Genomic DNA, 27432 nt, shown 5'->3' with positions numbered 1-27432 from the left:
AAAGCTCTGACCTGGTTTTCACTAAGCAAAGAGGCATTTCTTTACAATTCCCAGATGCCCAGCCCAAGCCAGGAATAAAGTGTACAGGAAAAGAAAAGACCCATAGATGTCCTATTCAACCAGACTGGTGTTTGGAGTCTGGGGTAGAGGGATTTGGAACCAACTTTTTCTTTTCCTTTTTACTATTTTTACCATTTTTAAGTGTGCAGTTCTGTGGCGTTAAGTACATTTACTTTGTTGTGCAATCATTAACACCATCCCTCTCCGGATCATTTTTCATCTAGCAAAACTGAAACTCTGTACCCACGAAACAATAACTCTCTATTCTCTCCTCCCAGCCCTTGGCAACCACCATTCCACTTCCTGCCTCTGTAAAGTTGACTATTCAAGGTATCTTATATAAGTGGAACAATACTTTGTATTTTGTGTCTTTTTGTGACTGGTTTATTTCACTTAGCACAATATCCTCAAGGTTTGTCTGTGTCATAGTCTGTGTCAAATATTCCTTCCTTTCTAAGGCTCAATAATATTGTAGTAAATATACACCATACTTTGCTTCTCTATTCATTTGTCCGTGGACACTTCAGTTGCTTCTGCCTTACAGCTATTGTGAATGATGAATAATGCTGCTATGAAAATGGGTGTAGAGATATCAGTTTGTGTGCCTACTTTCAAATTTTTTGGATATATACCCAGAAGTGGGTTTGTTGGACCATATAATAATTCTATTTTTGATTTTTTGAGGACCTCACACTGTTTTCCATGGCAGATGTACCATTTTACAGCCTCACTGTCAATGCACAAATGTTTCAATTTCTCCATATCCTTTCCAACACTTGTTATTCCCTCCCTCCCTCCCTCCCTCTCTCTCTCCCTCTGTGTGTGTAGTGTATGTGTGTGTGTGTGTGTGTGTGTGTGTTGTGTGAAGTAAATAATAGCCATCCTAATGGGTGTGAAGTGATATCTCAGGGAGGTTTTGATTTGCATTTCCCTAGTGACTAGTGATACTGAGCATCTTTTTATGTGCTTATCAGCCATTTATATATCTTCTTTGGAGAAATGTCTATTCAAGTCCTTGGCTCATTTTAGAATCCAGTTGTTTGTATTTTTTGTTGTTGAGTTACAGGAGTTCTTTATATAATCTAAATATTAGGCCTTAACCCTTCCTGCACATCTTTAAGTAGCTCTTAAGTCTGACAGGTAGGGGTGCTGAACCCATAAAGCAGTGGTTCTCAACCCTTACAGAATATCAGAATCAACAAGAATGTTAAGAAACACTGATGCCCAGACTCTGAGTTGTTCTGGGGTGAGATGTGTTTTAAAAAAACTCCTGCAGGTGGATCTAAGAGGCATCTGGAATTGAAAACCTCTACAAAGTCTTTGGTCGCTTGGGAGGTGCTGCCCACCACCACTAGCTGCTGAGAAAGTGAGAGGGGATCATGAAAAGGAATGGCTAGATCCCAACTCCACAGAGAAGCCCTGAGATGTCAGGCTGGCAGGAAAGTAATAGGAAGAAGGGCAGGTCCCACCCCAACTTTGCCACCTAGCATTGCTCTTTCTCACCAACCCCAGCGTGAGTCATGCTGCAGATGTACCAGGAGGAAACAATCCACCACTGCCCCAGAGAAGGTGCAGGAGGGAATGAACCCTGCAGCCCTACTGTAGCTACCACGAAGCCCAGTGAGTGGAGTGGGCATTGAGAGTGGGCGAGGAGGTCAAGTCCTGGTCTGCTGCTGCTCTGGCACCAATACTTCCTTTGGCTTATTGCCTTCCTGTGCCCTGAAGTCTCCTTGGAAGAGATTGAGCTAGTGCAGTGGTCAAAACCCATAGTGTACCTTCACCTACAGAGCATTAAAAAACAAAAACAAAAACAAAGAAAACCTGCCTCCTCCCCCACCCCCGTCCTCACCCTGGTGATTCTGAGTCTAGTTGTTCTAGGTGTGGCCTTAGGGTGACAGTTGGAAAGCTCCTCTGTGAATCTATTATGCAGTCAGGGGTGAGGACTCCCATCCAGTGCTTCTCCAAGTTCCCTCCCTGGTGCTAACATTTTTATGCTAGCACCACTTCTGGCCTGAGAACTCACATAGCACTCAGCATATCCCAGATGTCCCCTGCTTTGCACAGCCCGTGTGACAGACATGGAGTGCTGACTTGGCACTCATTGTGAGGCTGACGGGACCAATTCCTCCTAGGGATTGAGAAAGAAATTGATTCTGACCTCTATGACCCCAGAAGAACCCTAATCCCACAACCTCCAGAAGAACCCTGCATTCTGCATCACTTCAAAGATAGAGGGTCCAATGGAGACAGTCACCACAGGGAAGAAAAGGCCAGTTTGTCCGTAGGCAGCCAGCTGGAATACAAGCAGGAACAGCTGATGGAGTCTCATCTACTTTCAAACAAGGTCTTATTAAGGGCACAAAGGATGTTCCATGCAGAATAGAGATTTTGGCCCTGAGGAAGGCACTCCTCATTCTGAGCCTACATGGGTAAATTGATAGTGAGAGCTCACAGGTTGCCCCTGAAGGCCCAGTCTAATCAGTCTGTGCTTGGGGAGGGAGGAACCAACTTGCAAAGAATAAGAGCCAACAGCATGGAGACAGGCACTGGTAGTGCCTTTAGGAAGACCTGCTGACTGGTTGAGCTAGCTGGAAAATTCTATGTCAGCCTGCTTTTCTTCTTTCTCTCTTGCCTCTCATTTCCATCCCATATCCTCAGCTCCCATATTTAGTTAATCATCCTCTTAACCTATCCAGTAGTAGAGAGGACCTCATCTCTGCAGATTTCTTACCCTAAATGCCTCCACTACCCATCTCTGGGTCACAGCTACTGTCCCTACAGGTAGTGGGGCCAGCGGGGAGGGGATGCACATCATACCTAGCCCCAGGATAGGGAGGATAGGCTAGGTCAGGAAGTTCCAAAGTACTCTCAATAAAAACAACTCACACCTGGGGATCTATGGGAACTTAGCCTTTCCAAGCCTCTTTGTCCTTGGTTTTGAGTCTGTAGATGGGGTCTCTCAACTTGCAGGAGTTTGTAGTTATTCTGGTAAATAATCTATGACAAATGATATAACAACTTATGTCAGCTAATGTGCATTAAGTGCTAGGCAGTGTCATGTTATTTATTGAATACTTCATTTCTCCCCCACAACAATCTGCCCTCTGTGAGTCCCACTTTCTCCTGGCTGGAATCCAGATGGAACTGAATTCCTGAGTTTCCTGATTTTCCTCTTCCCAGGTATGAGACGTTCTCTAATAGCCTACTTCAAAGGACTGAGGATAAGCATCTGCAATTACAAACTCCTGACAACTTCCTGACAGTCCTTCCTTTGGCTCCAGAGGACAGGGAGAAAGCAGATGGTGGCTGAACTAGGGGAGGGTCTCAGGAGTGTGTTGGGAATTAGGGAGGAGGTTTTATTTTAGTTTGCAATTTTATTCTGGTGGAAAACACCAAGGAGGCTGGAAGGGAGAACGGGACAGCCTGCCACTGCCATCTAGCGGAGAGAGGGAGGAAGTCAGGTAGAAGAGGGTATTCCTAAATGCCCTGTGATACAGTGGGAAAGCTGGGAGAGATCGTGGAGCCACCTACTTCAACCTTGCTCTTGAAGATAAGATGAATTCAGAAGGTTACACAACTTTCCCAAAGTCATAGAGCCACCAGTAGCTCTTTCTCTTCAAGCTCCCAACCCACTCCCTCCATTACCAGCTCCCACACAAAGTAAGTTCACAAGACAGGTCAGTTCCCTAGTGCTCTTCATGGTCCGTGCTACCCTCCCCCTCGGTTCTCCCTACCTTTCACCAATGGGAAGAAGCAGTCCATCTCCACGCTGCTTCGGGAATGGGAGATGCATAGGGCGCTGCTGGGGACCAGGCCCTCCTGAGGGGGACTCCGTTCTGTGGTGCGGACCAGACACCAGCCGGGCCTCTCGCTGGGCCGCTCCAACAGCTCCACCGTCTGTCCCACCTGGATGGTCAGCTCGCTGCTGTGGCCTGCGCTGAAGTCCTGGAGGACCACGGTCAGCTCACACCCGCCAGAGAGCTTCAGTGATGGTGGTGATAGGTGAGAAGTGAGGGTGTGGGGGACGGAGGAGAAAATGTGGGAGAAGGTGGTTGAGAGCGGAGGAAGGAGGAATGGGAGGAATGAGAAGGGGAAAGATGGGATTCAGGGTGAAGAAAAGGCAGAAGATAGAAAAAAAAAAAGAATTGGGAACAGGAGAGAAAACAGGGGGGGAGAAAAGGCGATTAGCAGTGTGTCATCGGTCATTCATAAGTTCCAGCTGTAGCCAGTCTGGAGCCTGCCAGGAACCAGGGCTTCATTCTAAGTCTTTCTTGCTTCCTTAGTGTTCTTTCCATGACTCCCTTGCCAAATTTCCAGCCAATTGTGCTTCCAACCCTTTCCTGTATATCCCTTTCCTCTTTTCAAGGGGTCCACCCCATGCCCCTCTCCTGTCCCCACTGCCACCCCTCAGATTGTAACTGTGCTGCATGGGTTTCTAACTCACTCTCTATTCTAGTGGGAATAACAGAAGAGTTGAGTTCCCTTCCTTCTTACCCCTGTGACATCCCCCATTCCCACCCCTCACTGGAGGCATTAGACTAGAATAGGGGCTTCTGGTGCCCAAAAGAGAACGGGCCATCAACTTGGTCACTGTGGGGCAGGGAAGAGGAGGGGCAGATCTCATTTAGGAACCTATGCCTTCCCTGGTACTGGGCTCAGCCTTCCCTAGGCCTGCATGTGCACTGATCCTGGGACAGCGCCAATAACAGGTGCAGCAACCCTGAAGGCAGGAACAAACCCTACTAGCTAGGCACTGAGACTGCTCACTTTTCCCTTGGTGGTGTGACCACCCCTTCCCTCTGGCCTCCATCTCCTGAGAACCCATTTGGTTATCAATGTAGCTCATAGAACCAAGCACAGGGCGCCTGCTTAGAGTACTAAGTACTTAGAGTCTTAAGTACTAAGAGCTGCTGCACTTAGAGTACAGTCACGGGAAGGGAAGGAATGAGGAGGCTGAGACCCAGTTTTCTGGCCTCTTATTCTCTAAGGTTTATCCCTAAACAGTGGTGCAAAGGGAAAGTCCACACCAGATCATCTCCAGGGACTTTATCCTGTGCACCTCTGATTAAAGCCTTCAGGGTGAAACCATCTGCACCAGCAGCCATGCTAATGAGTCCTGATGTGTTGGGTTAGCAGTTCACATGCACTCTGGGAGAGGAAGATCTGCCAAGTGGTAGGCCCAGGGAACATCACAGTGAGCAGGGCATCAGCGGCTCCACAATGAGCAAAAGCTCAGCATTCAGGGATTGTGAGAAATTTCCACTAAAGGGACTTGATTGTCACAGTGGGCCTGAAAAGGTTAAAATGAGGCTGGGCATACCTGACCAGCATACACATGAGACGGCTGGCAGTATGCAGCCCCACCAGCCACAGAGCAGGACATCTGTGCTGAACACATCTCATGGGCGGGCATGGTACTGCCACCAGGATGGATCAGGAAGGGAATCTGTATGACAGAAGGTGGAAGCCGGAAGACACAGAAGAAGAGGAAAACAGGCTGTTGGCTCCTTCACTCCATTTAACTTCCCTGGTCCTATTACATAAATGCACAGCCCCCACTGTCCGGCACCATGGCTCTCCTAGTCCCGTCTTCCCCAAGACATCTTTCAGTGCAGGTTATTATGGGATGGTAATAGCTCATATCTGTAGAGAGCTTTACAGTTAGTAAAGTCCCTGCCCCAACCAGATAATGTGATCATTGCCATCCCACATGGCAGTAGATATCAATTCAGAAATATCCAGATCAGGGGAGTTATATACAAATTGCCTTGGGAATTATAAAATGCAGATTTCCTAGCTACTCCTCCCTTGTGTCAGCCCCAACTTCAGATTATGATGCAACAGGCCAGAGTTAGGGCCCAGGGAGGTCTAGTTTTAATAAGAACATTTGCTGTGATTCTGGAAAGGGGTTCTCCAGGACATTGGGAAACACTGGCTAGATGGTTTTCCCACAGTTACCCTGCCAGACTTGACCATGAATCCCATGCTCCTTAAACCACACAACATTAAGCGAGGTCCGTCCTTATTTTGGGGTGTGTTTGATGGAGTGGGTGGGAGGCAGTGGCCTAAGCTCCTGGTCCTTGGTGTGGCCTACAGCATGTCTCTTCAACTCTCTGGATTGCAACCTCTCTAAGAAACACATTGTATTATTTTGATGGTATACACCACATGTGAACATACATTTCACCGAAACATAAGTTTCACCCTGATAGTCTATTTCATTGTTTTTCTCAGTCACTGATGACACCCCACTAAATAGATTCCATCTCCTACTAATGTACTTATAGAACACTGGCCTAGATGACCAGGAAAGTCCCTTCCAACCTGAAGGGTTTCTTTTTTATTATTATTTTTTTTTTTGGTACCAGAGATTGAACCTAGGGGTGCTTAACCACTGAACTACATCCCCAGCCGTTTTTATTTTTCATTTTGAGACAGGGTCTTGCTAATTTGCTTAGGGCCTTGTCAAGTTGCTGAGGCTGGCTTTGAACTCTTGATTCTCCTGCTTCAGCCTCCCCAGCTGCTGGGATTACAGACATGAGCATGTGCCGGGCTACCTGAAGGGTTTCTATTGCTGAGCTTCAACACCCTCTTAGAGCTTTTCCTCTGTGTCAATACCAGGTAGTTCTCATTCTTTCCTGAGGCTGGGCATACCTGACCAGCATACACATGCTTTTCAGGGCAACCTGGTTGCAGCCAGGAATGGGTATAGCCCTTTCAGCATATTGCTGAGCAGAGCAGAGGGTACCTGAGGCTCTGGTTTCAAACTGCCCAGTGCATTATCTAGATAGGATATGAACCCTAGAGTTCATAGGCCTATGAACCCTAGAGTAAGTTGCAACAAGCCCCATGGGCAGGCTGAGAGGAGAGGGATGGAACTTGTAGGGGAGGGAATAGGAGAAGCTTTGTGTCTACAATTCAAGATCCAGTACCTGCAGAGAAGCACCACTAGATGGTGGTGTTTACCTCTTATAAATTGCCCAGACCTCTAAGATGCAGGAGGGAGTGGATAGAGGATCAGTGGCCAATTTCTTTGGAGCACAAACCTGATAGTTAACCATGTGCAAGCTTTAAAGCCAGCCAAGAAAATAATTATGGTTAAAGTACAGGATAAATGTCCTGGTGCAGCTCACTTCACCTTTTGGCTTGGTCAAAAAGATTTACTAAGGCAGGTCTCCACCCCATGGTGCAAAGGGAATTCCAGAGGGGCAGCCAAGGGTCAGGGTATGAGAAATGGTGAGATGGTGTCAGGCTGGGCTGGCCCTGAAACAGACCCTCCTCATCTTCTGCCCAGAGTAATAAGGAGGCTTTAGGGTGCCCAGGGGATCCTGGGCTCACACTTGAAAAGCCTTGCTCAGGAATCCAGGACTGGAATCCTATGGGAAAGTTTCAAGAGGCTGACTAGCAGGGTAGAGGTCAAGAGTAGGGAGGTCAAATGCTCTTGGCACACTTATGAGACTTTCACTAGCAGTCCTTAAATGTGATTTATCTGTGTTTTGTGTTTTAGGTCTTCTCCTTCATTGTGAACTCACACCTAATGAAAGTTAATTACACGGAGCAAACCCCTCATTAACCAGTAAGACCCAATTCCTCACACACACTCAGCCATCATTTCTTAGAATTGCTCATTTTCATTTTTTCTTCCTGATGGCCCTGGTCTTCCGTGTCTTTCAGCAAGTTGCCCTTTCCACAACCCTATGGACGTTATTTTCTTTGCTTCTTTCATGCGTTTCAAAAGGACTAGTGAATGCCTGTCCACTCCTCCGGGCCTCCCCCTCGCCACCTTAGTCCCCAGTCCATGGCGACGGCACATTCTGAAAGCTCCCCTTCGTGTCCAGCAGTCTCTGGTCCCAGGAGTTTGAATCAATGTTATGTTGATGTTGTTGAAAACAGTGCCAATGGCACCTCTGGTCCTAATTCTTCTCTTCCCCACAGCCTCTTAACCATTACTTTAAGGCTTTTCCTTGGCAAGTGCTTAGATTTTTATTCTCTAGTTCTTGGCATATTTGTTTTCTAATTCTCCCTTTTAGGCCCGCAGAAGGTTCCTCACATTTGGTTCATGTTCCAATATTTCCTATTCAGAGAATAGGCCCCTTTGTGTTTCCTGACTTTTCTTCTTGGCAGAGCATTCCTTCCAAAGTTACCCACAGGGCCTGATGCAATGTACAGCTCACCTCTGGCGGGTTTTCCCCTCTTGACGTATTAACCACTGGCGCACAGACAGGAGCTGTGAAGCCCTTGCTTCTCCGGACTTCCCTGATGGGTTTGTCTTTTGATCACTTAATCCCTCCTGGGGTAGAACCCTTCCCAGACCAGCCTGCAAGGCCCCCTGGTCCCAACCTGCTCTACCTCTCCCCACATCCTGACTTACACACCAACAGTTATTTTAAATTGTCAATTCCTTGGACATCCACATAGTCCAGAGTACACACAGCCTCCTCACTTCCCTGATGTGTCTTTCCTTTCCTCCCCCACCCATTTTTTCCTTAGCAAGTTCATCATTTCAAAGAGCCTCTGACCCCCTCTTTGCATGCTTTAGCTACATGCTCTTTCTCTGGCTGTCTGTAGTTGTCTGCCCATAAATATTGCATGGGGTGCGACCTTCCTCTGTGACTTGTAGATTTCACCTGTGTAAAATCTATCTTCCCAGGTAGATTTTACACACGGGCAACTTGCATACTGTCCCCACTCCTCAATGAGCTGTTATACTAATCCAAAAAAAACAAAACAAAAAAAACAAGCCAGCACTCAGACTCTCATCTTCCTTCAAATATTCTCAAGAGAGAAGAAGTGCTCCTGAGAAGACCCTTTCTATCCACTTTGAAGTAAAATTTCTGGTTTTCTTCTCTTAAATTAGTAAGTTTCTAATTTAAGATCACCAGTGGGTTGCCTTTTTTCTTTTCTTTTTCCTTTTTTTTTGTTCCTTCATGAAGGTAGCTATGACTCCCTGGTCCCCAGGAAGCCCTATCATACCCTGCCCTCAGGTGGTATATATTTTTACCATCTGTTATGGATGCTACATTTTCTTCTCCTCCTTCTCCTTCTCCTAGGTATTAGAGATTGAGCCTAGGACCTCACATATACTCAGCAAGCACTCCACCACTGAGCTACATCCCCAGCCCTTTTATTTTATTTTTGAGACAGGGTCTTACTAAATTGCTGAAGATCTCACTAAGTGTCCAGGGCCAAACTCGAACTTGTAATCTTCCTGAATAGCTGGAAGCACAGCTTGCCTGGTTATCATGAGGACCTGGGTTTTATCCCCAGCACTGGAAAGAAGTGGGGAAAAAAGAAAGCTGAGCAGCTTTCCTGTCACTCCCAGGAAGGGGATCCAGACAGGGACTCAGAGAGTGTAGAGAATGAGAGAACATTTTAGAAGTGCTGTATGAAGTCAGAGAAGAACTAGAAACACACACTTGACTTCATGCTGACATTCCGTGCTATCAGCTCAAATCCCAGCATTTCCCTGGGGATAGGAATAAGTTTGGTCTTAGAATCTGGAGTAGGGTAGTGTTGAATGGATGGAGAGCTAAGTAAGCATCCAGCCTAGGGGTTAGGGACATGGACTCTGGTTCTCTTCACCATCTGTGTGCCCAGGGCAAGTAGCTTCACCTCTTTATCTCAGTTTCCTCATCTGTAGAATGAGGACAATATCAGTACTGACTTCAGAGGTTGTTATGAATATTAAATAAGATGATAATTATAAAGCACCCTGGACAGTGCCGTTAGCAGCATTAGTTCTCTAAACGCTCATTTAAATAAGTTCTGGAAGTATTAATTATTATTTAAATTTGGGAAGAAAGGAGTAGAGATGAAATAAAAAGAAATTGATTTTGATGCTGCCTGGGAGCAGACTAGGACAACTGTATATATACATATACACTATTAAATAAATGAATCACATCTTTCCTTTTTAATAATCTCTTTTTAACCCAGGGCAACTAGAAGACTTGCCTTAAGGCTGTCTAGGGGAGGTGACTTGGACATTTTTAAAGGCCCCCCCCCAAGCCAGGACATGTTTTTTTTTTATTTGCTAAAATTGACAAGGAAATGGTGGGGACCCAAGATGCTTTTATGAAAAATGAGGATCTGCTCGTGACTCCTCATTCACATTACTTGCCAGGGAGCTTCCAAGTGAAGAAACCCCTCTTTCCCAGGAGCCTGGTAACTGCCCACAATATCTGCCACCCGAGCCTGCTGACAACCACGCACATCCGTTCCTGACATTGCTCTGCCAAGAGCTTGGATCTGATATGACAGAGCGGAGGCTCAAGCTGCCCATCAGATAAATCAGGCCTCCGCCTCCTCTGCTGGCTGGCGGCCTGCCTGCTCACTACCTCCACCTGACTCCTCCACAGATCGCAGCCGATGCCAGGCAGAGTTCACACGAACTAACATCTATATATTTATGGCACGCTGGAGGCCAGAGGGGCCCTAGCATAATGTGTACTTGGAGCATGTCTATCTGGCATGGCTTCAAGGGCACTGAGGAGTCCTGTCAGCTCCTGTGGAAAGACTGTCCTCCTCCCCTCCACTCCCTGCACCTGCTGCTACTGTCTGGCTTCTACCCTCAGAGGGTGGTTTCATTGAATTAGGTAACGTCCCTTCCACAAAATGCCTCAAAGCAGAATATTACATGATTCCCTTCCAAGTACACAAAAATGAGTGACATGTGGCTGCCTTTACACGTCTGTAAATGTGAAGATGTTTATAATAGCAATTTTTTAAGGAGGGAAAACTTTGCAACAATAACATGAAAGCCCCTTAAAACTAAAATATAAAAACCCAACAAGAAGGGAAGGGTTAGTCATTATGACACATCCACTAATTGAATGATAAATTAGGTAGCCACTAGATGTTCATGCAGCTTTGTAATAGCTTCAAAACTGCCTATCACATAGAAAGTTAAAAAGAACAGGATGTATTATTGCGTGTATAACTCTGTGAAGAACATCAACACTTAACAACCCTATTCAAAATAAACAGGAAGGAAATTCATCAAAATGTTAACCCTGTTTTTGTTGGGTAGTAGATTCTGGGTAATTTCCCTCCTCCCTCCCTCCCCCCTTCCTCCCTCCCTCCCTCCCTCCCTCCCTCCCTCCCTCCCTCCCTTCCTCCCTCCCTCCCTTCCTTCCTTCCTTCCTTCCTTCCTTCCTCCCTCCCTCCCTCCCTCCCTCCCTCCCTCCCCCCTTCCTCCCTCCCTCCCTCCCTCCCTCCCTCCCTTCCTTCCTTCCTTCCTTCCTTCCTTCCTTCCTTCCTTCCTTCCTTCCTCTCTTTCTCTCACTCTCTCTTTTTGTTCCCAGTACCAGGGATTGAACCCAGGGGTGCTTAACCATAGACCACATCCCCAGCCCCTTTTATTTTTAGATAGGGTCTCACTAAGTTGCTGAGGCTGGCTTTGAACTTGGGATCCTCCTGCCTCAGCCTCCCAAGTGGCTGGAATTACAGGAGTCCGCCACTGTGCCCAGCCCCACTTTGCTTTCTTATTTCTAGTACTGCCCAATGTTTCTAAACCTAAGTGTTATTTTATAATGAAAGTAACAATAACATCAACAATAACAACCTCAAAAACGAATTGACAAATATAGTGGGAAAAAATGCAACTATTCCAAGAGGACATAATACTTCAGTTTGCATGCTGGAAGACTGAGTCTAAAGGGGTAGTGGATGGATAGTTCCTAATTTTTCCTAGGACAGTATGGAAGATTTGGGAAAGTCCACATTGTTGATGAGACCTCATTGTGGTAAATGCAAAATCTCTCCCTTACTAAACCCATGTCCCTGCAATATTGGGAAAGTCAGATGTCTGGACTCTCCAGGAATTAGGTCCCTTGGCAAGAGTTTAGTGTTGTGTTTCATCTTCAGTTGATTATAACTTTGAAGCAAATTTAGGAATACTGTGGAGCTTTGGGACCTCTTCACTTTGCAAGCTGGAAGACTGAATCTAAAGCTTGCTAATGTGTTTTATCCTTCTTCACTGGAGCTGGGGCGGTTGCTGCTTACTGCACCTGAGGAGCCATTTGGTTTAGTTGCTTCCCATGGTGCTTTAAGGAGCACTGTGGTCTCATAAGGCCTCGTGAATTGCACAGTAATTAATAGTGGGAGGGATTCGGAGTGGGGATTGGGAATGGGAATTGGGAGGCTTTGGTCAAGTGCAAGGTTCCCCACATGTGACACTGGGCCAATCCCTTCCTTTTCCATACCTGTATTTCCTCATTCCTAAGATGAGGCAACAGGACTTTAGGGATGGTTTTAGTACTCCAGAGTGGAGTGGTTTCTTCATTCACCAACACACAGCCCTATTTAATTTTCTTGAGCACTTATCATTAACATGCTGTCTGGTTTATTTGTCATTTGTTGCTCATATCCCACATCTGACTGTAAGATCCAAGACAGCAGGAACAGTCCCTATCTTGCTCTTGTATCTCCTGAGCCTAGAGCAATGCCTGACATGCAGCAGATGATCAATAAATTCCTGCTGAGTGCACGCATGAACCTGTTCCATGAATTATTACCTCACATGTAATGGAGCAGTCTGGCTACAATGGTGGAGCGGTCTCTCTGGCCCACCCATTCCTACCAGTTAGTTTGTTCTTTTCAAAACAAAAAAATATCTCGCCTTTTTAGTATTGGGCTGTACCTTCACTAACCCCGAAACCTGACAGAAATGACAAAAGGGGTGTTACCTCCAGTGGATAAGAGAAGTAAAACAAACAAACAAAAACTTTTTGTTTTAAATGATGGAAAGTAGATGCAAGAGCCATATCTAAACTGGTAGAATGGAGAAGACGAGATGCAGGTTCCTGCCAGAGAGCTCTGCACAGCCTTCCCACAGGCGCAGGTGACACTGAGGATGGGTTTCTATTTGGGGATAAAATCAGAAGATGGATTGGGAGTCTGAGAAGACACCAAGACCCCTCCTCAATCCTGTGCACTCTGTCCTGAAACACTGAAATTCAATGAAGGCCTACATATGGAATGGGGAGATGGCTGCCACCCCGTTGTCTCACAGGTCCCAGAACACCAGCAGCCACATATAAATACCTTAGGCACATTTGGCAATTACTCCTTGGAAAAGATGTGCAGATAGATACTCAGATACTGACATTTGGAGGTTGCTCCCCACCCAACCCTCCGGTGCCCTCCTGGTCACACGGCATGCAGTGAGGCTTCCAGCCAATGAGCCCCCCCCCCCGCCCCCGTAGGAGGAAGAGCCAGGCAGCCTTCATGCCTTACACAGCTGGAGAACCTTCAGCTGCAGAGCACCAGACTTTTCAGAGAAGCCTCTCTAACAGTTCAAAATAGGTCAGCGAGAAGGTCTGGGAACTCAGAGGAAGCCAAATGCAAGTAGGACAGTAAAAGTTCAACAATACTGTACTATCCCCTCCTTAGAGAGTTGAGAGGAGATACTACACCCGTGAAAAAACAACACGCTGCTACAGAGAGGGAAAAATGATGGAATGAGAAAAAGCTCTTAGAAATTAAGGATATTAAGCTTGACATGGAACATTTCATAGATAATGTCAAAGAAAATGGTCAGAAGCTAGAACAAGAACACCAAGAGAGGAAATAAGAGAGAAAATAGAAGAAAATTAGAGAATCGATCTAACAAGTTCCTGACAGACAGAATGGAGAGGAATAACTTGTCAGGAAAAATTCCCAGAATTGAAGGGCAAGAATTGCTAAATGGATATGATGCTCTAAGTGGATGGTATAATGAATTTTAAAAGACCCATTCTAAAGCACGGTATTAGCACATACTTTTAGAAAAAGAACATTCTAAAAGCTGAGAGAGAGAGAGAGAGAGAGAGAGAGAGAGAGAGAGAGAGAGAGAAAGAAAAGATCATTTTAAAAAACCAATAAATCAAGAATCAATGACTGCAGGCTTCAATACCAACATTAGGACATAAAGGAAGTGAAGCAATTCTTTCTAAATTCTTGGTGAGAATTATTTCCCACCTGGGGTTCTACACTCAGACAAATTACCAGTTGAGAGTGAGAATACATAAAAGTCATTTTCAGACCTTCAAAGTCTCAAAAGCCTCAAAAGCATTCAATAAGCATTAACTATTAGGACTAATATGTGTTATCTTCTCAATTTTCCCTTTTTGTTCTCTTTTCTTCTCTTAATACAACATATATTTGATAGATACCAATTAAAATTGATCCTTTCATTTTAAAAATAGAAATTAATAGGTTGAAGAAATGCCTCACCAAAATAGTTTTTGATTTTAGCAAAGCATTCATCTGAACCTTGCATGAAAACTTTAGCCAAAACAATGAATGTGGATTGAGATGATGGTATTGGATTCATGGCACATTCATGGCCTACTAGAAGTTCACATAATCCAATCCCCTTGGCTTTACAGATGGAAAAAATGAAACTCCAAAGAGGAGCAGGCTTATCTAAGGAAGACTGTGTTTGGAAGGCAGTATGTAATAAATATTTATCGAATGAATTAGTGAATTAGTAATTTAGTAAATTGAAGATTATCCAACACTCTTAACTTGTTAGTGGAAAAACTAAGGACCCTAAGCTAGTTGGTAGTGCAGCAAGGACCAGACTCAGGTTTTTAAAATCTAGGCTCAGAACACTTTTCTGCAAACTTTCCAGGTTAATGACTATCAGGCTAAGAGAACGTCCATGCTAACATCTATGGTATTTCTGCATGGACTGAGTGACGTTCCATGTTGTCATGGAGATCACTGTGCTCTCTGGTGTATGGACCAGTGACTGTGTGGACAGAGGGCTTTCCAGATCTTGCTGGACACAGCTGCAGAGGACACAAAGCTGGGAGAGCAGCAAAGATCACAGACAACAGAAACCCAGAAGCTGTCCTGGGTCTTTGTGAGTTTCTAACCTACCTTCCTACTCCACACAGGGCTCTTTCCAAAATATCTAAGTCTCTGCTTTATGAAGCTGTCCCTTCCTGCTGGAGAGCTGTAATATTAAGAATGTTTCTGTGTTTGGAATTTCCATCCACTGTTCTTAGTGTGCCCTCCACTAAGGATCCTGGAGGAGAGATCATTCCTTCTTCCCCAGAGCTTCACACATGTGCATGCTAGAAACAAATTCCTTAAGTTCTCCCTTTTCCAAAATATTCCTTGAATTGGCTCTCAAAGGAGCAATTTCCATTATCACCATCATGTTTTTCTATTTTTCTGGATACACATATTACTATCCTCCTAATGGGGACACCTAGAACGGAACTGGATGGCCCAGAGCAGGCCCAGCGGGCACTCACTTCCCTGTCTGAACACTATGCTTCTCTCACAGTGGCCTGGGAGATGTGTAGTCAAGTAGCGCGGTGAGCTTCTGCTGAGCACTGAAAACCCCACTGAATTCCACACTCTCATTTACAGGGGCTCCTCAAGCCAGCTCCTCTCCTTTCTGTCCTTGGGCTACTGAGGCTTTTAACTCATAGAATCTTTTATTGATCATTGTTCAATTAAATTTTCTAGCTAAGGCACAGGGTTCTTGTTGTCTCATCTATCACAATGGTGATTCCTTCTAGCTGTGTGTCACCTGCAAACCTAAAGTGCATGCTTCCATGTGTTCATTCAGGAGAGAGAGAGAGAGAGGGAGAGAGAGAGAGAGAATATGAGAATGAGGCAGGATCAAGGACAGGGCAATGAACTTGGGCCTCTGAAACACTGGTAGAGGTATCTGTCCTGCTGAGAGGGAGGCCTCTCCCACCTGCCTTGAGCTCTCCCAAGACTGAGCAGGAAGGCACTCCCCAGGACTTAGGAAAGAAGACAAAGAGCCTATGGGAATATCTCTGAAAACCTCAGCTGACCTGCAGAAGAGGGAAGAGAGGTGGCTGGGAAAACCTCAGGTTACAGAGAGAAAGATGAGATGTTTCGGGCTCCTCTAAATGGCCTCCCGGCATTCCTTGGAACTGTCCATGTGTGGATTGTACAACACCGGATAGTTTAGCTTCAGAGGGAACCAGGCCAAAGAGCAGAGACAATTATTTTTCCAAAGTGCAAAATGTTATCAAACCTCAATTATTCAGATGTGGGTCACCATTTTCTATTTTGTGAGTTACTGGATCTGGAGCCAGATGGCTTAGGTTTGAGTCTGTCTCCATTGTTACTATCTATGTAACCTTGAACAAGTTAATTAGCTTCTCTTTGGCTCATTTTCTTATCGGTAAAATAGGTATGGTATTGATTCCTACCAGACAGAGTCATTGTGAGGACTGCACAAATTAACAGGGAAACCCAGACATGTAACGTGCCCTTCAAGCATCACTAGTGTTTCTCTAGTCATCCTGACCTGGCACGTGACTGAAGATGTTTTTTTGCCATAATACCTTGTTTCCAAGGAACAGACATGCATTTCCAAAGTGCTATCAATGATATAGAAGAATTGGCAGACTGGACAAAAAAAATTAAAAGCAATCACATTCCTAATCCTTAGGTTAAAAGGTTTTGGTGTGATTTATGCTACAATTTCCTTTTGTAGGACCAAGGATGTGACCTCCTTCTCTTCTTCCATCAGGCTTTCTACAGAAACAACAGAATGGACTCAGGCTAGGAAGAGAATTCTTGGAACTGACTGCCAAATCAGGGTGGACAACACATTCACACTGCAGTCAGGGTAGAGGTCAAGGTATACAATCCACATAGGAACTTGGCAAAGAGATCCCTGGAAAGTGTCCAAGCGCCTTCAGGGCTGATCAGGAAACCCCAGTCAGTCTAATTGTTAGGTAATCCGAGCACTGCCAGCACCAGAGCTGGGAAGAAAGCACAGGCCAGTTCAGGGGTGTGCAACTGAGGACGTGAGAAAGAACCAGTCTCAGTAAGGCTTTTGCAAAGTCATGCTCGGGAGGAGCAGCTACTTTAAGTGGCTTTGCTTCAGAAAGCAAACACCTCTAGTTACTGCCACCTGGGCTGGACATCTGTTGATTTCTCAACTTCAGAGTAAGAGTCATTAACTTGTATAGCCCTTTATGGTTTATGAACTCTCACAGATGTTATTTGATCCTCCAGGATTCCAGAAGGTTGTCATTATCTAATTTTATAGATGAGGAAACTGAGGCCCCAAGAGGTGAGTGATTTGCTGGGGATCATACAAAGGCAAACTGCAGAGACAGGTCTTCAAGTCTTGAGAATCCAGTTCCCTCATCCATGGGCCTACTCCCTCCTTCACAGTCAGCCACTGTCCCTGCCATGGGCACAGGGCAGGCAGGCCCACATGGTGATATCCCACCCTGCCCACACTTCCAGTCTTTTGGGAAACATGCATCTGGCAAGTGTGCTGAGTGTGAGAACAGGAGGTGCTGGCCCAGAGAGAAGGAATGGCATCTCTCAGAAAGTTATTTGCCTCACCCACTGGGCCAGAGGATCCAGCTGTCCTGTCTCCTCAAAACTGTTTGTGTTACCGGCTTCTGGGCTCTCTCTTGCCTGCGATAGGTGATAAAATCTTTACTCCTGCTTAGCTATGAGCCAGAGGGAAACAGGAGCACCCACCTCTTTCCTGTGCCAGCAGATCTGCTCAGCCTCATCCCCATCAGGCCATCTCCAGTCCTGTGGTTGAAAGGAGACAGGTGCCCAGCAGCCACTAGCAGAGACAGCAACACATGCAAGGGCTCCCAGTGTCTCCCTTAAACGGTGTCTAGTTTTTGCCCTCCCTGAATTAGTGTTAGGATTTCCCTTTATCCTTGATCCTATCCTCTGGTGAAGATGGCCTTTATCTATGGCCCCATGCTTGTATTTGTTCGCCTAACCCACTTACTAGGTAAGTCCTGATGAGATTTTCTGCTTTTATCTGCTGCTGTTGGTTGCTTTTGCTTTTGCCCTGGACTGATTGCTGCCCCGTGCCATGTCTGGCTCATGACATCATGCTTTCTTATCACTACTTCTCTCCTGACCCTGCCCTGCCTGGTTACCTCTGTAAAGACATGCCCTCTGGGCACCATTTGCTACTGCTTCCTTGACTGCCTGTGTGGTTTATGATTCAGCTCCATCTTAATTTCTTATCTTTTCTATTCAAACCTGCTCTCTAGGGACAAGAAGTGCAAAGGCACAGTTTGGCCACTAGAGGGAAGCAGTGGCTAGGATTTATCTAAGGAATTGTGAGTTGCTTAACAGCAAGCTGGCTCCATAGAGATTGATGCTGTCCAGGTCAGAGACCTGCAGGCTATGTGGGAACACAAGACACACCGCTGCATAGAGTAAGTGGTGTATCATAGGTGCTCATATGTTTTCCTGAAAGGATTTCCTCATTTTGAAAATGAGAAACCAGAAACCAGGGCAAAATGTTGTCATTTGAGATTCATTTCTCTATCCCTTATATGGGATCTGTTGCTCAGCACTGCCAAATTATTTAAAATCTTTCCCTTGCCTTTTGGACAGCCCCCCATGCTAACCCAGGCCCTCATCTCCCACCTGCTTCTCTGAAGGTGTCTCCTTTTCAGTCACTCTCCACCCTCATCAGAACACTCTCATTTCAGAATTTTGATAACTCTGCCACGTCTGCCCCTTCAAGCCCTACCAGCCTCATCCTGGTATTCCAGGCTCTTCAGGATACTCCCCACTCAACTTCTTACACTTGTCCATATTTTTCCTCTGCCTGGTCTCTGGATGCTGTCCCAAATGTGTCCTATCATTTCGGCCTCTGAACTTGTGGATAGATGACATTACAATTCAAATAGTTTTTACACCTGTTGAGGTCAAGTACCCACATCTCTATTCCTTGACAGAGGTCTCTACAGGAGATTTCCCTCTCCTGGAACATCTACAGTCCATCCTGTAGATTTTAACAATTAAGTATGAGAAGGACAAATTCCATATTTTAGATTTTAGCTGGGGATGTAGAGTATTTGCCAAGCCTGTGTGAGACCCTGGATTCAATTCCCACTACTGAAAAAAAAAAGTAGATGACTTGTGCATGTGTGTCCTCTTCTGTGGCACTGCTTCCTTCAGCAATGGGGCATTCTAGAGCTCTGAGTCTTACGTCAGTCAAAAGGACTGTGAGCACATGTACCATGCCACAGCATTTCCTAAGAAATGAGGGGGTCTTAGTATCTCTACACAATTCTTGACTTCTTGGGTTTTTTCCTCCTATCAAATGTATGTCAATATTTCTATTCCACAAACCATGTTTCAGTTGGTGGTTATGAGGCAGGGGTGGCTGAGAGAACTGGGAAAGCTGGGAGCTCATTGAAGATAGCCTGGTGCTGGAGAGCCTGGGTTTTGAACTCAGCAACCTTGAGTTTGAATCCAACTCCTACCACTGGCTGTTGATGATACCTTGGAAACATCAGAGTATGCAGTCTCTCGCTAGGCTTTGACTCCTTGTCCAAAATATTGGGACAAGGACCAAGTTCATAGGGTTGCTATTTCAATTAAAGGTTATAATGCACGTGAACACTTGATACATGTGAATGGCTGCTGGTGTTACTATTTGGTGAGTGAGTGAGTCACTGAGGCTACATAGAATCGTTTTTTCTTCTTTCCCTTTTCTTTCATGTGTGTGTGTATATGTGTGTGTGTGTGTGTGTGTGTGTGTGTGTGTGAGAGAGAGAGAGAGAGAGAGAGAGAGAGAGAGAGAGAGAGAGAAAGAAATACTGGGAATTGAACCCAGGGGTGCTCTACCACTGAGCCACATCCCCAGCCCTCTTATAATATTTTAATTTGAGACAGGGTCTTGCTAAGTTTCTGAGGCTGGCCTTGAACTTGTAATCCTCCCACCTCAGCTTTCCAATACCTGGAATTACAGGTGTGTGTCACCATGCCTGGCTGGGGAACTCCCTTCTACACCATCCTGACCCTATGTTCTGCTGAATAATTCAGTAGTGCTGAGCAGTGAGAGTTCAGAAGGATTGGACAGTTTTGTCTTCCTTCAAATTTTTCTTCCAAAGTTGCAGGAGATGGGGCTAGATATTACGAAAGAAATTTAAACTAGAGGTCCAAATTAGAATGTGTGGGCCAGTTGTAAGATTTAAAATCATGGCAAAGTGCTAAATTGACAATGTAGATTCTCCAGGAACTGGGGACAGAGGGGAATTTTATTCTCCTTTAATGCAAACCAATCATACTAGATATGGATAGAGTGTAGGAGACAGTTTCAGAGAAAGTAGAGAAAAACTGCTTGAAACATTTTTTAAAATGTTATAATTTTTCCTGTGTTATAATGTTTCTAGCTCCTCCACTTAGGAGTGTAGGAGTTAGAAAGGCCAGTTTAACTTGAAGCATGTCCTGGACAGAATTTCAAGGAAGTGAATGAGGACCTGGGGATGGAAGCCTCCGGCCCTGGGGAGCACCCAGCTCCAGCTGCATGTTCCTGATGGCAACATTTAGGTGGAGAGGAGATTTATATCCTTAGGAAAAGACAGAAATGGGTGGCCCTTGGGGAAATTATAGAAAACCTGGGAATTGCCCCTGGGATCACTCTGGAAGCATGAGTTCTTAGTTATGAAGATGGCCACTGGCATCCACCTCAGAATGTGTGTAGTATTACATCAGAGGAAAAGGAAAAAAAAAGGAGCCCCAACTGAGCTGAAATGGCCTACAAGTGGGACAGCACATGTACCACTGAATCACCACAGGGCCGCATTGAGACTTCAGAATCCCTCCCCACCTTCCCACACTGTGCTCCAATCAGAGACAGCCCTTCCCAGTGCTCCTACCACCCTTCTGGAAGGTCTTTGGTTTCTGAAAGGAAGAGATAACTTAGGTCATCTTTCTCCTTTAAGGCTGACCTCAAGTTCTGCATTCCTTCATTCCACAGGTCTGTATGAAACCCTCTACCTCTGGATTCCATCAGGATAGATGCAATCCCCAGATGCCGGCCCCGAGCCACACCTTTGTCCTGCGTATTTGGGCAAGGATGTCTACATTTTCACAGCTCCCTCTCATAGTCAAGATCCTCCTCAACTGCACTCTTACCAGCCTCTTCCTCCTGCCTGTAGGAGAGGCTTCTTTGGGCTCTGAGACCTACAGGGGATCCTTCCTAGACAGCCCCCTACCTCCTTTCAGCTATATCTATGATTGGGAGCTTTTGACTCTAGGACCATCCCCTACAGCCAAGGTAGGAGATTTCCAGAGAAGGAGCCTTCTGATTTTATGCCCTCCCATCCACAACTTCCACACCATCACTCTTCTTTCTATATTGAACCCTGTCTCAGTCTATTTCTATAAGTGAAGCCATTGTTTAAATCACCACTGCCTTTCAGTGGCTATGCACTTTGACAAGATAACAAAGAGTTGTCAATGAAAAGCACAATAATAGTGGTTATCTTGTTTGGAACATGGCATTAAATCTTCAATATCTCAGGATGAGTTTCATTCATTTTAAATGGGATTAGTAGCTGATGCATGCTCTCTGCTTGGCTACCTCCCCTTTCCCAGGTTAACCTGCACGCTCCAGATTTTATGGTTGCTTTTTCCATTTACACGGAACTCTTTACAAATTAGAACAAATAAATAAAATAAAATAATAAAATAAAATAAAATAAAGGAAAATGGAACAAAGTTTTTGTCCTATTTAGGACAAAAACTCTCCTGTGTGTGTGTGGTCTGTGCCTTTTCAACCATAAGGGATCAACTTTCTTAGCTCAGATGTGGGCGGGGCTGTATGTGGGGCCTGAGCTGAGAGATCTCCGAGTTCAGACAGTTGCCATTGTTTGCAGTGTTCTGGACTCTAGGACATCCAAGTAGCTCTACCGGGGTGGAAGGAAGGTATGCGAGGCACACAGTCTCAGCCAGAATCCCACACCTGCTTTCATGGTGACAGCTGAGCAGAGACAAATGACACATCTATGATGGAGATGGGATAGTCCCTGCAACAGGTGAAATCCAACCTCCTGCCCTGGCCTCTGCTGGGAACTGCTTTTCTTCTGGCAAAGGGCAGGAAGCAGAGGTCCTTACCCACTGTGCTTCCAGAACATACCCTTGTCTGTGTGAGGTTCCCACACTTCCACACAGCTGCTGCTACCAGCTCTGAGGTGGACTTAAAAAAAAAAAATCTCAGCACATGTAGTTTGAGAAAAGAAAAGTCACCTCATACATCAGGGCACCGGAAAGGTACAGCAAGAAATTCATGATTCAGTCCCTCAGCATAAAACCACTGTATTACCTCTGCCATCAATGCCATTGAATCTCCCAGGGCCTCTCTGACCTCAGACTCACTAGCAAAGGAGGAAGGACATATGAGACCCCAGTTTTACAGTCTTTCCCTTCCTACCCAAGAAAGAGATGGTGAAAAACAAAAAGAGCTAGCTGCTCCATAAAGAGATAAGATTATCGGTCAATGTGCATCAATCATATGTTAGATAATATACAAAACAGTGCCACAGAGATTATGCCCAGATTTAACTACCGCCCTTAGCCCTTGAGTGGACCTGCTTTGTGTGTGAGACAATCAGATCCCATGACGTCCTCTACGACCTACCTCTCTAATCTAATTTTCTACTGAAGCAACCTATAATCTACAGCCCCAGTCACACAGATGGCCAGGCCCTGGGTGACCAAGTGCCTTTGGCCAGTGGTCCCTTCTGCCTGGACCATTCTTCCAGTCCCCACCTGTCAAGCCATTCTGCTCCTTTAAAAATTGAGCTCAACTACTACCTGACTAATATCTCATTTATTCCTTGAACAGATACCTATGGAGAGCTTACCACATGCCAGGCCGACTTGAAGGTGCTGGGTATTCAGCACCACACACATGCGTGTGATGGTGGGGGTGGTTTGCATATATTCTGCAAGACTTTTCAAAACCCCACAACTGCAGAATTGACTGTTTCTTGACTCAGTGTTTCTAATGCACTTTATTCCAGTATTTAACATACACTTCCTCAGGATTTCCAATGGGGCTATGTATAGATCTGCAACTCAATCTGCGGTCCCTGGAGTTTGCACCTTCACAGCCTCCCTGTGGACATATCTTGCACAGAATCTGTTTACTCAGTGTTTCCTGAGTTGACAGGAGACTCCACCCACAGAAGTCAGAATTTAATTCACCCTTGCATCTGTTTTTCCCTCTTTGGCTTCCTCCCCCTATACCTTTCTCTCCTGGTTTTTACTCTTTGCTTACAACAGAGATTTTTATTAACATTCTCCTGAGATGGTATTCTCATAAATTAATTTCCTCTCTACTAATTACTTCTGAATTATCTTTCATCAAGCAACTGAAAAAAAGTTGATGTCTTATGAAAACTCATTGGCAGAGAAAATAGAATATTAAAGGTGAGATGTTTTAAAAACATGTCCACAGGTTCTTGGCTATTTCCCTTTCCATGGTTGGTAGAGTTTTGTTCCCCTCCCCTCTGCTTGAGCACAGGCTGCCCTTGGTGGCCGCTTCTAGTGAGGAGAATATGGTGACAGTGTTGATGTGCCACCCCTGAGTCTGGGAGATAAAGGTGTCCAGGCTTCCTCCTTGCCCTCTTGGTCACTCACTTTGAGGGAAGACAGCTGCCATGTCATAAGGACACTTAAGCAGCCCTAGAGAGAGGTCCACAAGGCATGGAGGCCAGGTCTCCTGCCCTCAGCATGTGGACCAGCTGTCTGAGAAGACCTCATCCCCACAGGGACAGTAGCCCCAGTGGACATCTTGACTGCAACCTCTGGAGAACCCTGTGCCAGAACCTACCAGAACCGCCAGGCTGAGCCACTCTTGGTTCCTGACACACAGAAACTACTAGATAAAAAAAAAAAAATGTATATTTTTAAGTCCTTACATTTTGAGGTATCTTATTAGGCAGCAATATAAACTGAGTGACTTCTGTTCTGTTCTATTGCTCACATTGAGGAAGCCAATTAACCTCTCTAGCCCTTCTCTGCAATTGGAAGGGGGCAGGGTCAGAAGACTGTATGGAGCGTCAGTTCTAAAACCCTCTGCTTTCTGAACAAAATGCTATTGAGAAGTAGTGAGCAGTAGCGTAGAGCAGTTTAGGGCAGCTGTATGTAAAACAACTTGACCTCCTTGGCTCTTTCTTTTCTTTCTCAGTATTGAGGATTGAACCCAGGACCTCATACATGCTAGGCAAGCACTCTGTCACTGAACTGCATCCCTGGTTCTTTTTATTTTTTAGAGATAGGGTCTCACTAAATTGTCTAGGCTGGCCTCAAACATGTGATCCTCCTGAGTAGTTGGGATTACCATGGGTGCCCAGCTCTCCTGGACTGTTTCTGCAGATTCAGTAAATAAGGGTCATTACTGATATACAGAATGCAAGCTTCAAAGGGGGAGGTCACATTCAACTTAGAAGAAGATGCAGAAAAAGCCCCTGAGTGGAAAGGTTTATGCTCAGAAGAGCTTAGAGGAGATAAAATCTTTTATGGATGCTTCATGGTTGACAAAATGTTTTCATTTATATCCTTTGTATCATTAGTCTTCATAATTTTCTATTTTCCATTATAGGAAACTGAGGCTTAGAGAATTTGGGTAACTCATTCAAAGTCACATAGCTACTAATTTCTGGAATTGAGGACTGAATCACAAACTCTTGTTGATAAATTCTACTTTTCATTACTTTCACCTGCCTCCCTGATAATCAATCAGCTTATTTTACAATGACTACATGTTTTATTAAGCAGGCCAATGGCACTGTCTGACAGATCTGAACCCTCTCCTATGAGAAGCTGCCCTGTTTACACAGCTGACAGGGCATGCCATGGGCAGCAACACCTGCTATGCATAGGTCTAGTCCCTGTGCCTGCAGGAGATTGGACTAGATTGGGCATCTGGCCTATGGAAAGCTATCTTAAAGTCCATCAGTGACAAATGACATGGCCTGGGGTAAAAAGATGGGCTGGGCCAATTAATTCCCATCTGTCAAGAATGTGAACTAGAAAATAGCCAGAAAATGACATACTTACTTAGAGTGAGTAAATGTTTTTGTAGGGGTGGGGTGAGGGAGAAAGGGCAGAGGGGCCCCCATGGGCCTTAGGCAAGCCAAGGTTTGGAGGTGACAGAAACTCAGAATAAGCAGAGGCAATGAGAAGCAAAGGTATATGGAGAATGTGCAGAGGCTCGGTGGGGGGGCAGGAAGAGGCAAGCTTGTGGGGGAACCCCAAGCAAGGGCCCTCTAGGCATTTTGGGTCTAGGAAGATCCTAGGACCCATGCTCCCCGGGGGCCAGACCTACTGTGGCTACAAGCACTCAATTTCTATGAGATTCCATCTTGCTCATCAATTCCTGGTAATCTTCACCCCTAACTCGAGCTATCTTGGGAGAGTTCTTTCCCTGGCAACTAAATGAATTTAACTAAAGCTGGCATGGCTGATGTAAAATTTCAAAAAACCAAACTGGGCAGTTATGAAATTTCAACGCTCATAGGGTTTTCTAAGGCAAAGTGTAGACACAAGAAGACATTGTGGACTCTGACAGTGAAGCAACAAAACCACTTCTGACACCAAAGGCTGCTTGTGTTTCACAGTGCTGAGACCCAACAGGAAGCTGCTCTACTCTCCTCCCCCCCCCCGCCCCCTGGCCCCCATACACAAAGAATTGGCTGTGATGAAGGACTAACCAACTGTTTTGCAGTTTTTAAGAAACTGCTCCAAATGGTGCTAAAGGGGTGACAGTCCAGGGTAATCAAAAGGCCAATTAAAACACATATCAATCCTAAACTCTGCAGGGGTCTAACTGGCACACAAGGGACCAGCTTGTGAACCCCCAAAGTGTCACCTGTGATACACATAAACCAGAGCCTCACGGAAGGCTGCAATTTGCTAAATGGTGTCCCCTGAGTGGCCCCTGATCTGCAAAAAATTGACCTTCATAGCACCAGGGCAGAGAGAGACTGGGTCAAGAGTTCCAGACGTAAAGTGAAGGCCCTGGATAGGATCCCCAGCTCTCAGCTTGGACAAGCAATTTCTGAGCCACAATAGGGCTGGACTAAAAGACCTTCAAGGTCCATTTGTGTTTTAAAATTTTCTGTATGTGTGATTCAGTCTTACACACCCGTGCACAAAACTAGTTCTTCCACTAGCCATGCACTCTAGACACAAGGTAACTATATCACAATGTCTAAAAAATCACAAATGAACCAAAATTCAGGATACATGGTTTGGCTCTAGGAGAGATTTTTTAAAAGCAGAATTGCTCCATTAAATACTGTATGTGGAGACCTAAGCATGCAGCAACCCACGTATTTACTCTTCTAAAAGAGCCTAACTAGGTGACTAAAAAATCAAAGGAAGTTCTTTCATTTCTTATCTTATGTACCCTTAAAATAAGATCAAATGCATAAAAATGTATACAACTTTTACTCTTGCTATTTTCTCCCTTCCTTCCTTTGAAAAGTATCTGGAAACCCTGGATTGTCTAGCTTCTTTCTTGCAGGTCTTGTAAAAAATCAAACCTGGCCACATCCTCTTCCTTATGCAGTACCTTGCTGCACGCTGGGGAAAGTATCTGTGTTCCCCTCCAGCCTGGCTTTGGGCCTCAGCCCTGCTGCCCGCTGGGGCCTCTGGCCCTGGTGGGTCTCAGGGAGAGCAATGGTTAGATGGCAGGAAAGTTATTCATGTAATTATTGTAGGTTCATCATTCCTAATGGAACATCATTTGATGTTATAAAGCTTCCAGCCTTTTTCTACTGCTTAGTTGGTGGAGGATTGGGAACTCTGTGGTCTATTTACCTCAGAGGATCAATGCATTTTGGAGAGATCTATCAGTGCCCAGAAAGCACAGAGAGCCTGATACAAGAGAGAGGTTTGCGCTGCATTTTAATATCACTGAAACAGAGTGGTAAGTAGATTTTTTTTTCCTAAAACCATTTTAGAATATTTCCTAAAATCCCCATCTGACTGCTTCCCCTGGCTCCTCTTCATCCGGCAGGCTAGGATCACACCCCCACAGGCCCATCTTTTTTGGCAGTGACGTGCCCAGCCATCAGGACCCACACAGACCTTAGTGGTGCTTTTAAAGGGACTCCACCAGTCCCTAAATGGCAGCAGAGTAGGAAAAGTGGGGGCAGCACTGGGCTAAGAGTCAAGAGTCTTGGAAGCCATCTGGTTGTGTCCCTAAGTGGATGGTGAACTTGGGCAAGCCACTGGGTCTTTCTGGACTATTTCCTCATCTATAAAATCAGGAAAAAGACACCTAAAAACATCCTTCACCTCTAATTTGGTGTTCTGATCCACAGCCTGCTCTTGGAAGAATCCCATAGTGGAGATGCTGAGGACTTGGAGTGTCAGTGGGGAGATGGGCTGCTCCAGCTACTCTGAGCTCTGTGGCCTTTGGGGACCCCACAGTTTGCTCTGCTACAGAGGGTATCATCTAGAAAGGTATCTTACCCAAAGCTTCATGTTTATCTTTAATTTTATAAGGCCCTTTTGAAAGAAGGGGGGGGGGATTCTCCTGTTCCATTAGATAGCATCTCTTAATTCTTGCTCAAATTTCTCTTACTAAAAGTTTCTTTA

The 27432-nt window shown here is 45.3% G+C and overlaps 1 protein-coding gene across 1 annotated transcript in view; it reads right to left on the bottom strand.

The window, feature by feature from the left end:
* Nucleotides 1-27432, bottom strand: part of Kalrn (kalirin RhoGEF kinase) — a 440727-nt gene that overhangs the window by 131790 nt on the left and 281505 nt on the right. Inside the window, exon 32 of the mRNA XM_077795355.1 lies at nt 3795-4041. Within this exon, the coding sequence (XP_077651481.1) occupies nt 3795-4041 (247 nt within the window). The remainder of the gene's footprint in view (nt 1-3794; nt 4042-27432) is intronic.

The sequence above is a fragment of the Urocitellus parryii genome, chromosome 2 (assembly GCF_045843805.1).
Source record: "Urocitellus parryii isolate mUroPar1 chromosome 2, mUroPar1.hap1, whole genome shotgun sequence".
Lineage (NCBI taxonomy): Eukaryota > Metazoa > Chordata > Mammalia > Rodentia > Sciuridae > Urocitellus > Urocitellus parryii.
Note: the sequence above shows the minus strand (reverse complement) of the source record. Positions and strands in the feature narration are given on the sequence as shown.